This window comes from Filicampus tigris, chromosome 7 (genome assembly GCF_054856515.1).
Source record: "Filicampus tigris isolate MCC_2025a chromosome 7, RoL_Ftig_1.0, whole genome shotgun sequence".
Taxonomy (NCBI): Eukaryota; Metazoa; Chordata; class Actinopteri; order Syngnathiformes; family Syngnathidae; genus Filicampus; species Filicampus tigris.
This window is the reverse complement of record NC_141223.1, coordinates 535,776-548,332: the sequence shown is the minus strand read 5'-3', so window position 1 is coordinate 548,332 and position 12,557 is coordinate 535,776. Positions and strand designations below refer to the sequence as shown.

The 12,557-nt window shown below is 50.6% G+C and overlaps 1 protein-coding gene and 1 long non-coding RNA gene across 2 annotated transcripts; one reads left to right on the top strand and one right to left on the bottom strand.

Annotated features, from left to right (window-relative positions):
- Positions 1-373: 373 nt before the first annotated feature.
- On the top strand, positions 374-12,430 carry clip3 (CAP-GLY domain containing linker protein 3). The gene is made up of 14 exons (XM_086035899.1): positions 374-476; positions 4,679-5,076; positions 5,406-5,545; positions 6,535-6,628; positions 6,711-6,872; positions 6,951-7,069; positions 7,630-7,866; positions 8,764-8,899; positions 8,994-9,137; positions 9,385-9,516; positions 10,271-10,394; positions 10,463-10,533; positions 10,609-10,681; positions 10,754-12,430. Exons 2-14 carry the CDS (start codon positions 4,689-4,691, stop codon positions 10,806-10,808), a joined length of 1,875 nt encoding a protein of 624 aa, XP_085892025.1. The 5' UTR covers positions 374-476; positions 4,679-4,688; the 3' UTR covers positions 10,809-12,430.
- LOC147144249 (uncharacterized) lies at positions 3,949-4,502 on the bottom strand. The gene is made up of 2 exons (XR_015087477.1): positions 4,246-4,502; positions 3,949-4,000 (listed from the first exon to the last, which is right to left on the bottom strand). It is a non-coding gene; the product is annotated as an uncharacterized LOC147144249 (long non-coding RNA).
- Positions 12,431-12,557: the final 127 nt, after the last annotated feature.

The following is a 12,557-nucleotide window of genomic DNA, read 5'->3' as shown; positions in this document are numbered from 1 at the left end:
GTATCCTCACAACAGTTAAAATGAAATCATTATTATTGTTAGTATTATTCTTATTCTATTACAGCAATACATTGATAACAACAGAAACGAGCCTCTTTAAACCACATGATTGGTTTCTTACAGTGACAAAAATACATAACTGACTGCTCGGTATCTATATAGTAGTTCTTCCAGTTATGACATGTTTGCGTGCACGTAATAAATCTCACAAAGTGTCGGCAGTGACTCTTATTTTGTTTCTTTAAATTACTGTCGGATAATTTGAATGAACGTAACATCTATTGTATCAAAACGTCAAAATGTGTTTAAAAAAGATCATGGGGAGGGTGGGAGGGAGAGAAAGAGAGAGCAGGGGGCGGGGGGGTGTCAGCATCATCGCCATTCACAACCATCCTCCTCCTCCTCATCATCATCATCAGTGTTGTTGTGAGAGCGGATCGTACGTCGCCTTTCAGCAGCGAGCGGCTTGTTTTCAGGTAAAAAAAACCCCAAACAAAACAGAATATTGTTTTAAACATATTGGTTCTCCTTAAATTCACTGATTGATAGTCGTCTCGGCGTGTTCGTGTGCGCGGTTACGATGATGGGGAACACAAAAGCGTTATCACAGGAAAAAAAAAACGTCGTTTTCGCTTCATAAAGCATCTTGTAGAGACAATATTTGTTGCGATCATATGTCCTCGTCGTGATCGCGTGTGCGTGTGCAATTGTTTTTTCAGCTGTGCGTTTTTGCTGCGCACGTTGGCCTTCAAAGCGTCTCGTTGACAAATGCTGCAAATATGTTCGCCAGCCAAATTCTGAACTGTTTCAAATGAGTTTGAAGTACATCCTGGGATTTGCGCGACTCGTGTTTGTCTTGTTTATTTGTGGCGACGTTTTGTGTGGATGTAAAATGGAGGTTGAGAGGAGGGAGGGATGGTGGGGGGGGGGAAGGAATTCAAGGCCTCCTTGCTTGTGGTCCTCACATGGCTACAAAGCATGTGAAAATATCACAATAATATGCAGGTGGACTTGTGGGTTTGAAATCCGTTCCCTCATATTTTTGTCCGTCATGTATCCTTTGGTGTCATCAAGGAGCTAAATGCAAGCGACGTGTAAAGAAGAACTTCAAGCGATGCCTTGGGATACGTGGGAGTCCGATTTAGGATTGTTACGATATACGAGCCTTTAAATTGTTTTTTTTCTGGCCTGCCTGCGCAAACCCGAGATACGACCTCTGTATGGTGGCAGGGAGATCAATTCAACTCCTTTCACAATAAGTATGCAATTTGCAAATATCAAACCATTATTCCCAAATTAGGCTTAAGTCACTCCCTGCTGAAGTTCACTGTTAAACAAAACGTACTGAGGATTTAGATCAACATGGCTTTGCCTTAGGAAAGTCCGCTTAGCTAAAAAAAAAACATTGCAAAAGACTAATGGCACGCTAACAGGTAGCGTCGACAGCTGTGGTTCGTGAACACAAACGGTGGGGCAACACATTGGTCTGGCAAGCTGGCAAACGTGTATTCACTTCAAGACGGGATAACAACACAAACAACTCGACAGCTTTGACAGTTTATGAAAAAAATAAAATCGCTAGCTCAATGCGAGCACACTCGGGGTGAAAGGAGTCCTCGAGTAATTCGAGTACCTCCATTAAAAAAAACCGGGAGAATCGATTCATCAGAGATGGGGAGTAACCAAGTACGTACAAATACTTGGTTCCTGTACTTGAGCAGTTTTTTTTCCAGTACTTTGCAATTCACGGAGTATTTCTTTTTGAGAATACTTGTGACTTTTATCCGTTACATTTTAACAGCAGTATCTGTACTTTTTACTCGATCCATTTCCAAAACAAGGTCGTTCCTTTTATTTGACATGATGAATGACGGTTCAAAAATAAATGAGACCGATGTTGGTGGCTCCGGCCATCATACGAAGGGTTACAACCGGCCCCGGACTTGCCAGCTTGGATTGCCGGTTGGATTCCACGCACCGCGGTATCCATTGGCACTGTGCACTGCTGCCTGCCTGCCTTCCCTCCCTCCCTCCCTCCCTCCTTCCTTCCTTCCTTCCTTCCTTCCTTCCTTCCTTCCTTCCTTCCTTCCTTCCTTCCTTCCTTCCTTCCTTCCTTCCTTCCTTCCTTCCTTCCTTCCTTCCTTCCTTCCTTCCTTCCCTCCCTCCCTCCCTCCCTCCCTCCCTCCCTCCCTCCCTCCCTCCCTCCCTCCTTCCTTCCTTCCTTCCTTCCTTCCTTCCTTCCTTCCTTCCTTCCTATGAGGGGCTGTGACGGACAAAGATGTATTTGTGGAAGCTTTTAGCCAACAAAGCTTTTCATCACCGTTGTCAGCAGTCAATTTGTTCTTCCGTGTGCTTACCAAAGTAAGCGAATGCAAAATGAAACACGACTGAGCGATTCTTCTATTTGTGCCTTGACACGGAGGCCGCAGCTGGCCAAATCCTTTTTGGTGCTGGACCAAAGCAAATCAAGTGTGTCTGCTCCATGCTTCTTGCTAAATGGATTTGTCATTTAGAAATCTACACCAAAAGTGCATTTTTTTTCCCACTTTGCAAGCACCTTTATTTTCACCCAACGCTTTCTTAACTCATTCATTGCCATCGACATATTTGTCTTTTCACCGTCCAGCCGTTCGACCCCAGGAATGTATTGATATTTTTTTTCACATTTTTTCAAACGTTAGGGTAAAAGAGGGTCAGAAAATGTCCGGCAGTGAATGAGTTAAAGGGGGAAGTCAAGCCAAACGTTAGTTTGATGCAGGCCCACTGGTTGAAACACGGCATTCTGATGAATATTGCCTTTGTGGAATAAGAGTTAATCCAGCCCTTTTTAGCCACCTCAGGGGCGGCCATTTTGTCACTCCTGTGGACTGAAAATGACATCACAGTTGCTCAGGTAACAACCAATCACAACTCACCCGTTTTGTAAAGCTGAGCCATGCGCGGCTGTTACCTGAGCAATTGCGATGTCACTTTCGGTCGAGAGAAGTGACAAGATGGCCGCCCCCGGAGTCGGCATTTGCTGCTTCACTCATAGTCCATCTATCCGAATGGCGTGTTTCAACAGGAGCGCCTGCATAGAACATAAAAGATGCTTGGATTGACTTTCTCTTTCAATTGGCCAATGAAAGAAGTCACTTTGCAAAGGAATGTTGTGCTACAGAATGCAGGAAGTACACTTGAATGAAATCTGAAATGTGAAAAACAAAAATGTGATTCAAAATGTGCACAGTGACTTTGCGAGCGCCCTTGAATTGTAGAGTTAAACATTTGCTTGCCACTCGGCACGGGCCGCTCTGAGGAGTCTCTGAGGAGTCTCTGAGGAGGGTGAGCAAAAATGTCAGCGTCCGCCAATGGGATTGGATCACGTCGCAAGTAAGCAGGTCAGCCCCGACGACAAAAGCTCAGGCCGGCTTTTGACTGGGACCTGTGCCGTTTTATTGGATGCCACACTTGAAGCTTTCAAAGGACGAGGACGGACGGGATCGGAGGGCGATCATTTTGATGAATGAGGACGAAGGGTAGCCAGGTGGCGGACGGAGCGGCAAAAAAGGTGCCCGGTTCCGGTCGACACCTTTTGCCCACTAAAAGGGTGTGAAGGGACTAACCGTCACTGTGGGACTTGAAGTCAATACTACATTCAGTAAAGGTCAAAGTGATGCATAGTGCCTATTTGCCTACTTTGATGGTCGTTTATTTCCCATGTATTCGGCTGTGCTTTCTGTAAATTTGTGTTGGTATTTGCGGGTGTCCGAATTGGGGCTCAGTTCTCGGAGCCTGCGTCTTTGGCAGCCGGGCAGGCAGGGCTTCGTTGGACTTGCATTATTTCCAATGGCAAATGCCCACGGGACCACTTGCTTTTAGTCAGCCCGCTTTTGGCAACGGGTTCCTCCCCGGAGCCGCTGCAGCGGACCCAGCCAGACAACGGTGAAGCGCACTGGTGGTCCGCAAGAAAGTCGGATCCTTTATTGAAGCCGTTTTCCTCGTGGACACACCGTAAGAGCTACGGCATGAAACAAACAATAAACACAAATGAGAAACATTCAAAGTAGACAAACAGTCACTCAACAAAACTTCAGTCGGTCGTACATTTAAAAACACGATACGTTACAATCGGACTCTAGCAGCGCTAGCTCCGACGCAATTCTGATCACCTGCGAGAGGCTATCGTTAGCGTAGCCGCGAAACCAATAACAAAAAGGCACATCACGAAAAACAATAATGAAACAAATCAAACAGCACAAATACCTTGTCCCCATTCCAGCCAGGTGCTTTCGTGCCTATACAAGTCCTTCAGTTCAAACAGCAACCAAGAACAATTACTATTCAATCGGCATCCTGTCAAGTCAACGACCTCCCTTTTTCCCCCCTTTTGATAGAAGCATTTCCTTAAAGCCAAGCCATCGCTTGTGGATCAGCACTTCCTGAGTTAGCGGAAGAGCGCCAAAATAAAAGCACGCAGCATAAGAATCACAAAGGAATGGCGAGAACAGGATTTTGGCAGTAAAAACAAAAAACCTGTCAAAAGTAGTAAACCAACATCGACGAGTCCTTTACAGCCGTCACAATGGCCGCTGCAGTAGGCAGCGGCATGATGAGGGGATTCTCCACATCCAAGTCCTTCGCAGTCCTGGCCGCCATCCAAGCGCCCGCTGACGTTCGGCGCCGCTGCCTTCCACAGGCCGGCAGCCATGACCAAAGAGGAGAACCTGGAGATGCAGGAGAAGGAGAGGCACGACCGAGAGGAGCGGGAGGACGACGGGAGGGTCCAACGAGAGGAGGACGAGGAGCTGACGGAGGAGGACGACGAGGGGGAGGAGGACGAGGAGGAGGGGGGCGATGTAGAAGACGAGGAGAGAGCCGAAGACGAGGAGCGCGAGGAGCGCGAGGAGCCCGAGGAGCGCGAGGAGCGGGAGGAGGGAGGACGCGGTCAGCCGCCGGCGGAGGAGTCGGCGTGGTCGTGGTCGGGCGGAGGAGGCGGCGAGGAGAGCGAGGCGCCGTCCGTGTCGGCGCCCCGCGAGAGCCGACGTCGGGCCATGGTGCACCCCTCCGCGCAGGCGCCCCTTCCCAAAGACTACGGTACGCCAAACAAACTAAGACTCGCGGCAAGTGCATGGCCACACTCCGAAAACAGTTGGCTCCAAAATACGGATCCGCACACCTTCTTGCGTTGTTTTGTTCAAATTTGGCGGGTTGTTTCCGCACAATAACCCAGAAAGTTGGCTCAAGTAGGTGGACGGGTCCATTTTTCACTCAAAATGGTGTTATTTGGAACCCAGCTGATTTTAGAGTGAACCGTTATGCCACCTAGGGCTGTACAATTTATCGGGAAAAAACAAAAACAATATTGCCATAATCGCCTCGCTCTTCCCCCGTACGGTTGTTGTTTGCATTTGTGGGGCGGCCAGCCTTCACCTTCTTCGACCCCAACGATCCAGCCTGTCTGGAGATCCTGACGGACCCCCGGACCAGCATCCCGGAGCTCTTTGCCATCGTGCGTCAGTGGGTTCCGCAGGTGCAGCACAAGATCGACGTCATCGGCAACGAGGTGAGAGCGCCGTCGCGCCTCGCGTGCGTAGTCTTGTCGCCGGTCCAGGGCGACAGCCGTGACGCAAATAGCCGGCCGAGCGCCGCACTCCGCCGCCAGGCGACCCCGTTGAAATGCCGGCACGGCCTGGGCAACAGCAGAGCGCAAGCGGGCGCAAGCGGGCGCAAGCGGGCGCAAGCGAGCGAGGCTCCGTGGCGGCCGGGCAGGAAGCTGACTCGGCGTCGAGCCGACAACCAACGACACTCAGGTGGGCCGCAAACGAAACGTTGGCGTTTTGCCCGACGCCAAAGTAGGGCTGCTCGATTATGAGAAAAATATCAATGGCGATTATTTCGCCAATAACCGAAATCGCCATTATTTCAACGATCATTGATTTTTTTTTCACGACATAAAAAATATCAAGACAAATCAATGGAAGTAAGCTCCTTTTGGCCCAAACAAAATTGATCAAATGAGTTATTACAAAATAGCTTAAAAGAGTGTCCATTCAAGGGTGATTTTCTTATGTTAGCAAACAGCGCATTGGATATAATATCAATATGAAGAATCGTTTTTACGATGATGCCAATTTTGTGACGGTGGAGTGTAATAATGGTCATTGTCATTGAATTTGGGTTCATTGCAGCGCCCGACGCCAAAGCGTGTGCTTTTCATACACAACGCTTGAAGCTCCCACCTCGCAGCAGTCAGTCAAGTCGAATGTCTTTCGATAGCCCTTCGTCACAAGAACGTTGACAAACATCAACAAGATCCCCTGATCTTGACACCCCCAGTGGGGCAGGGAAAAACATCTGGGGGAAAATGAGTAACAAGACTTGAGAGGGGACCGCAGATGGGGGAATGAGCTGCCCATGATGTCGGATGTCGGACGACCCCGGGCAGCCGAGACTCTCTCGAGCTGAGACGTTTCGGGAGCGACGACGCGTTTCATCGCCTCCTTTTGATGTTCAACGAATCGTCCATTTCCGTGTGTCTGTCTGTCGTGTCAGATTCTGAAACGCGGTTGCCACGTGAACGACCGCGACGGTTTGACGGACATGACGCTTCTCCACTACAGCTGCAAGGCGGGCGCACACGGCGTTGGTGAGAGAGCGGGTCTCCGGGTCCGGCGAGGCGCAGCGCCGAGGTTCCGCGCTTCTTAGTTTGCTGTTTTGGCTGCGCGCAGGCGACCCGGCGGCGGCGCTGCGACTGACCAGCCGGCTGATGTCTCTGGGCGCCGACGTGAGTTTGAGGAGTCGCTGGACCAACATGAACGCTCTGCACTACGCCGCCTACTTTGACGTTCCAGAACTGGTCCGGGTCCTGCTGAAGGCGGCCAAACCCAGAGGTACGCAAGCGGGCCGCAAATCATCAGGCTAAGCCGGGTGCCGACCGGCCAGTCATTCCCGCTCCCGTCGTCTGCTAGTTCTGAACTCCACGTGCAGCGACTTCCACTACGGGACGGCTCTGCACATCGCCGCCTCCAACCTGTGCCTGGGTGCGGTCAAGTGTCTTCTGGAGCACGGCGCCAACCCCACCGTCCGGGTCAGAACTTGTTCCTCTTCTTTCTTTTGCTTGGTACAAAAACCTTGAAAGCCATGCGGATGAAAAATTTCAAACCTTTTTTTTTTTTTCACGGTAAAACCTTGAATTAAGTACATTTTCTTCCCCGGCCGGGTAAAATGAACAGTAGCAGTACATTTTGTGCCGTAAATGTTCAAAATGTGTAACTGCAATTTAACGGTGACTTTTTGGCAACCGTAGCTGCCGGCGATTGACCGTAAAAACAGGGTTAAGGAGGACGCCGTTTTGGGTCCAATCCACTAACTTTCTGGGTTGGTGATGTCGAAAACAACCCCAGCCACAAATGGGTCGTTTTGGACAAAACAACCCCAACAATTGTCCAAAACCATGCAAAAAGGTGGGTCCGATTGACCCAATTTGTGGATGGGTGCGACCATTTTGGATCCAAAACAGAGCCGAGGCTTTAAAAGAGCGTAGGAAGATGCGACGCTCCGGATCAAATGAGGCCAAAGTGAGTCGGATGAAAGGAGGACGCCACAAGCAAAACTGGGCTCACGCCCCACTTGTTTCCTTCTGTGCAGAATGAGAACGGGCAGGTCCCCGGCGAGGTGGTCCCCGACCCGATGGACATGAGTCTGGACAAGGCCGAGGCGGCCATGGTGGCCAAAGAGCTGAAGCAGCTGCTTCTGGACGCCGTCCCGCTGAGCTGCAACCTTCCCAGAGCCACGCTGCCCAACTACGACAACATTCCCGGGAACCTGATGCTGTCCTCGCTGGGCTTGAAGCTGGGCCAGCGCGTGGCGCTGGACGACATGAAGGTCACGAGCACATACGCCGGGCTGGGCAAAATTGGGCCGGGCCGGGCCGGTCCGACGGGCGTTTTAAGGCCTTTGCGACTACATCGGGGGTGCTCCGTGCCGGTCCTCGAGAGCCCCTATCCGGCCTGTTGTCATGCGTCTCTCCCTGCCTGATCGAAATGATCCGCTCGTCACCGAGCTTTGCGCAAAGCCGATAACCGTTGGGATCATTTGTATCAAGTGTGTTCAGGTAGCCGGAGATGGCTGGAGGGGCACTTGAGGAGCCAAGATTGAGCACCCCTACATACGACATACTGCGAAGCGACTAGATCAAATTTGGATCGGTCAGATCCCTCCCCCCTAACCCTAAAAAATAAGAAAGCACGTCCCGTTCGTACAGATGTGCAGTGCACTATTGTGCGGTTCTTTTGTGTATCTACATCATTGTGCCCAAAGAGCTTTTTGCAAAGCCTCACATGCACATGCCAAAAGAAACCAACAGCAAACAAAAAACACATCATAGTCGAAGGATTGTGCGCTGTTGCGGAGAGCTGGCACTGTCTGGCAAATTTTGGGGAGCTCACTGGAGCGTCTCAGTAGTAGAAAACGGTCTGGCTTCTGGCTTCTGTTTTTAAAAACTCGGTCCTTGTGATCTCCTCCTCTCATCCTCAACTAGAAATGTCTCTTCACTTCTTGACTCAACAAAGTGTCATTGGAGCGTCTCCAGTTGGGTCAGAATGCCACCGCCGGGCTTTTGTCTCAATCTCAATGACTCAGTCCAGAAGGCCAGAACAGGCATCTTTAATCACGATGATTGATTGTCTTCTCTGGACTCTCGTGGACCACTTGCAGAACCAGGATGACCGCCGTCTTCTCCAAGAAGCGTCCTTCTGACCGAAAGTTGTACTTGTCTTTCAGACGGGGACGCTTAGGTTCTGCGGCACCACAGAGTTCGCCAGCGGGCAGTGGGTCGGCGTGGAGCTGGACGAGCCGGAGGGAAAGAACGACGGCAGCGTCGGTGGCGTTCGCTACTTCATCTGCCCGCCCAAACTTGGTGAGATTGAGTAGCGCGCTGCCAATGCTTTGTCTCTGCCGTGAAAGATACCGATGCAGAAGGTTCCGGGCTTTTTCCCTCTTCCCGTCTTCAGGGATCTTTGCTCCAGTGTCCAAGATCTCCAAGTCTGTGGAACAGAACCTTTCCTCCGTCACCTCCACCCCCAGGACTCCCCGCATGGACCTGGCCTCGCGCCTCGCCGGCATGACCAAGAAAGAGAAAGAGAAGAAGGAGAAAGGCAAGACAAATGTTGAAATATCAAATCTCATTCCGGTTCTGGTCACTGACGCTGTCCTGATACACTGGCCCGAGGGCGGGCCTCAGTTCCCACTCGGCCGCGGTGTGAACGTGAGTGGGAATACTTATCTGGCCACCGATTGGTCGTGTAGTCAGATGGGCGACCTTGAACAAAGCCGGCGGTACCGCAAAAGATCGGACTTCCGGCCATCCGGGAAGAATTGACTGTGTTTATTGTGTGTTGGCAGCCCTGAAGAAGAAGTCCTCGGTCGTCAGTCTGGACCCAGAAGGACTGAACGCCGAGGTTGGAGATCAGGTGTTGGTGGCCGGGCAGAAGCATGGCATTGTGCGCTTCTTTGGGAAAACAGACTTTGCGCCAGGTCCGTTTGTTGGCTAGAGGACACATTCTTACACGATTGAAAGTCTGGCATAACGCCGGCTTCGGGCGGAAGCCGCCTTTGCCCACATTTGCGCACATCAAATACTGTCGGCCAGTTCATTTGATTTGATTTTTGATTGACCTGCCAAAATAGTGCTTGCTCTCTTTGACGCCGCAATGTTAAGACCTATTCAGACTTTCCAAGTCCACGTGTCCGCTGGGCGCGCGTCGGTTCCAAGTTGATTGAATCAGACGATTACCTAAGTCACACAAAGCCAAAGAGAAGACAATGGAAGTCAAATCGAACACAGTGCATGTTTAGTCGAGATAACGGGGCCTACCTTACAAATGTTGAAAAGACAAGCTGAGAGAAGTACCCTTGGAACAACTGCTTTTGCGACGTGGTGGTTTTTGGTCCTTTTTGCAAGAATCTATAAGCGGCTCCAGGACCCCTTTCGGCAACTTTTACTCGAGCAAGCGGAAGTCTCTTTTCCGGAGTTTCCCTTTGGGATCCGTCCTAAGCACATGACTGCGTGCCACCTAAACCAAATCCCTTGGTGTCTATCACTGCACAGCAGCCTAACCAGAATCCAAAATTCAGCCGATGGGCCGACATCCCCGGCGCCGTCCTGCCTCGACAGGCTCTCGCGGGACTCGATTAGCATTGAGCTGATTCCGTTTTTCACGTCCGAGGTGGAGGTGAAGGATGCCAACGGTTGCCACGACATGCGACCTGACACGTTTACGTCTTGCAGGTTTGTGGTTCGGCGTGGAGCTGGACCAGCCCACGGGCAAACACGACGGCTCCGTGTTCGGGGTGCGCTACTTCAGCTGCCTCCCCAAATACGGCGTGTTTGCCCCGCCCTCCCGGGTCCAGAGGTAAGGTGTTTCCTGCCCGCTCAAGTGAAGTCACGCGTCAGGTTTTTACAATGTTGTTGTTCCTGCAGGATCGGAGGACCTAAAGAGGCCTCACAGAACGAGCAGAACTCCACGGTGAAGAAAGTCCACCAAGTCACCAGTGAGTATCCCCGAAGAGCTGTCGGAACTTGTCTTGAATGGGATGCGATTGGCATTTTGGGGTGTTTTGGTGCAGTGTCACAGCCCAAGCGGAACTTCAGCACAGTTCGTTCCCCGAAAGATCTGACCTCCGAGAGCTCCATATCAAGGCAAGTCGGATCATTTGCGCGACTAACCGTTGCGGCAATTTCACCCGACGTCTTTGTCTCCGTCTGCTTCAGGTTGCTCTTCTGCTGTTGGTTTCCGTGGATGCTGCGCGCTGAGATGCAGTCCTAACCGCGTCCTTCTCCTCTTCCGGCAAATCTTTTAGCTACCTATCGCTGTCGTTGTCAAACGCCCCGTTCCCTCGCTCTCAGCTGGCGTTTCTTTCCTCTCCAGTCTTTCCTTACACTCTAGCGTTCTTCTCGCTTAGCCGTCGGAAATCTTGAGTGCCTTGTTGAAATGTTGATCACATGTTGTGCGCTCCTGCTAAAGAAACCCTCACCGCCGCCGCCGCCGCCGCCCACAAACTCCTCTCACGGTTCGCATCTCGCCTCCTTGCTGGCTGTTTGCTCACTAGGCTAACAACATTAGCTCCTGCCGCTACGTGTTTTGATTTTGGCTCTGGATTCTAGAGTGAGCGCGGTGCCATTCTACCAAAGCGGCCACTCGCTTTGGTTTTCGACGCAACGTCGATGCTTTGCGTCCATCTGGTTTTTGCCGTCTCACCAAGCCGCGGCGTTGATCCATAGTTTAAAGCGCCGTCGTCGCGGCGCCTCTTTCGCAACGTGAAAAAGCTAGCAAATCTTTTGGCATGCTGGATGCTCAGAAGACAACAAGACGTTCCCACATCCTTGTTAGCTCTTTAGCTAGCGGCTACATTCCCTCCATCCATTGGGTAACAAGAGTCCATCGTGAAAGTACGATGAGCGCGCTGATCCTGAGTAGAACCGGCTCGCCTTGACTCGATCGTAGACTTGATTGAAATCTAGTTCCTTGCCATCTCGTTGGCCAAAACTGCCAAGCGGGCCAAAACCTTTCTGCATGGTGACAATTGAAAGAGTCTGGTGAAGCCTTTACGTTGCTGCCTTTCTTTTGAGTTTACGTTTCAACTTGAACATTTTTTCTTCCATCAAAGCTGAAGGGGACGTCTTTTGTTCATCTCAACCAATCGGCACGTTGCTTGTGAATTGAATTCGCGAAGTCGTCCGAGTGGATGTTAGCGCAAGCATTTCAACGGAAAGTCCCTCTTTTCCTCATTGGTCGCGAGGAGCGTCCGTTAAGAAGGTCACGGGTCGGCCGCGCTCCGCCGATCCGGGATCTGCTCCCGATTCAACCCGTGAAGCCGCATTTAGCTTCCTCCGCTTTGGCCACTAGGCGCCACCAGCGAGTCGTTAGTTCTATATCGCTAGACATACAACACAGGTACATGGTGTGGACACAAATACAGGATGGATCTTGTCCAATGGGCAACAGGCCAGTGGTGAAGAACTTCACTTCAAGTAGACAATTTAGCCTCATTTGGTGGTTTGTGCATTTGTTCCAACAGCGCTGTCAGTTACAGAACAACTACACCAAAATTTGTGTTTCTGTTCATGTCACGTGTTGACGTTATTATTCCCGAGTATGAATTTCCTGAGAAAACACGGGTCTGGTCCCACTAAGCTAAGAACAACAACAGTGTACGTATGTATGTCCTGTTTGATGACATCACCAAGTGGACTTTGGGTTCCCACTTTTGTTCCATCCATCCAGTGTGCGCGTGTGTGTGCGTTCCTATGGTTCACTGCATGCTGTGTACTGTAATCTGTGTGTATTTTCTCACCATTAGCATGGAAATGCATCCAATAATAGTAACAACTGCTGTAATTCAGTCAATATTATACAAAATAAAGGATTTGATGTTGTTTTTTTTCCAATTACGTGCCAACTCTTTTGACTTGGGTTTGTTTTTGGTGGTGGTGGTGGGGGGGGGTGATTCCATACCCGCAGTAGCTGATGGAACGCTGACGTTTGCTTGATAGAAACCAATGTCAGCGTGCATGC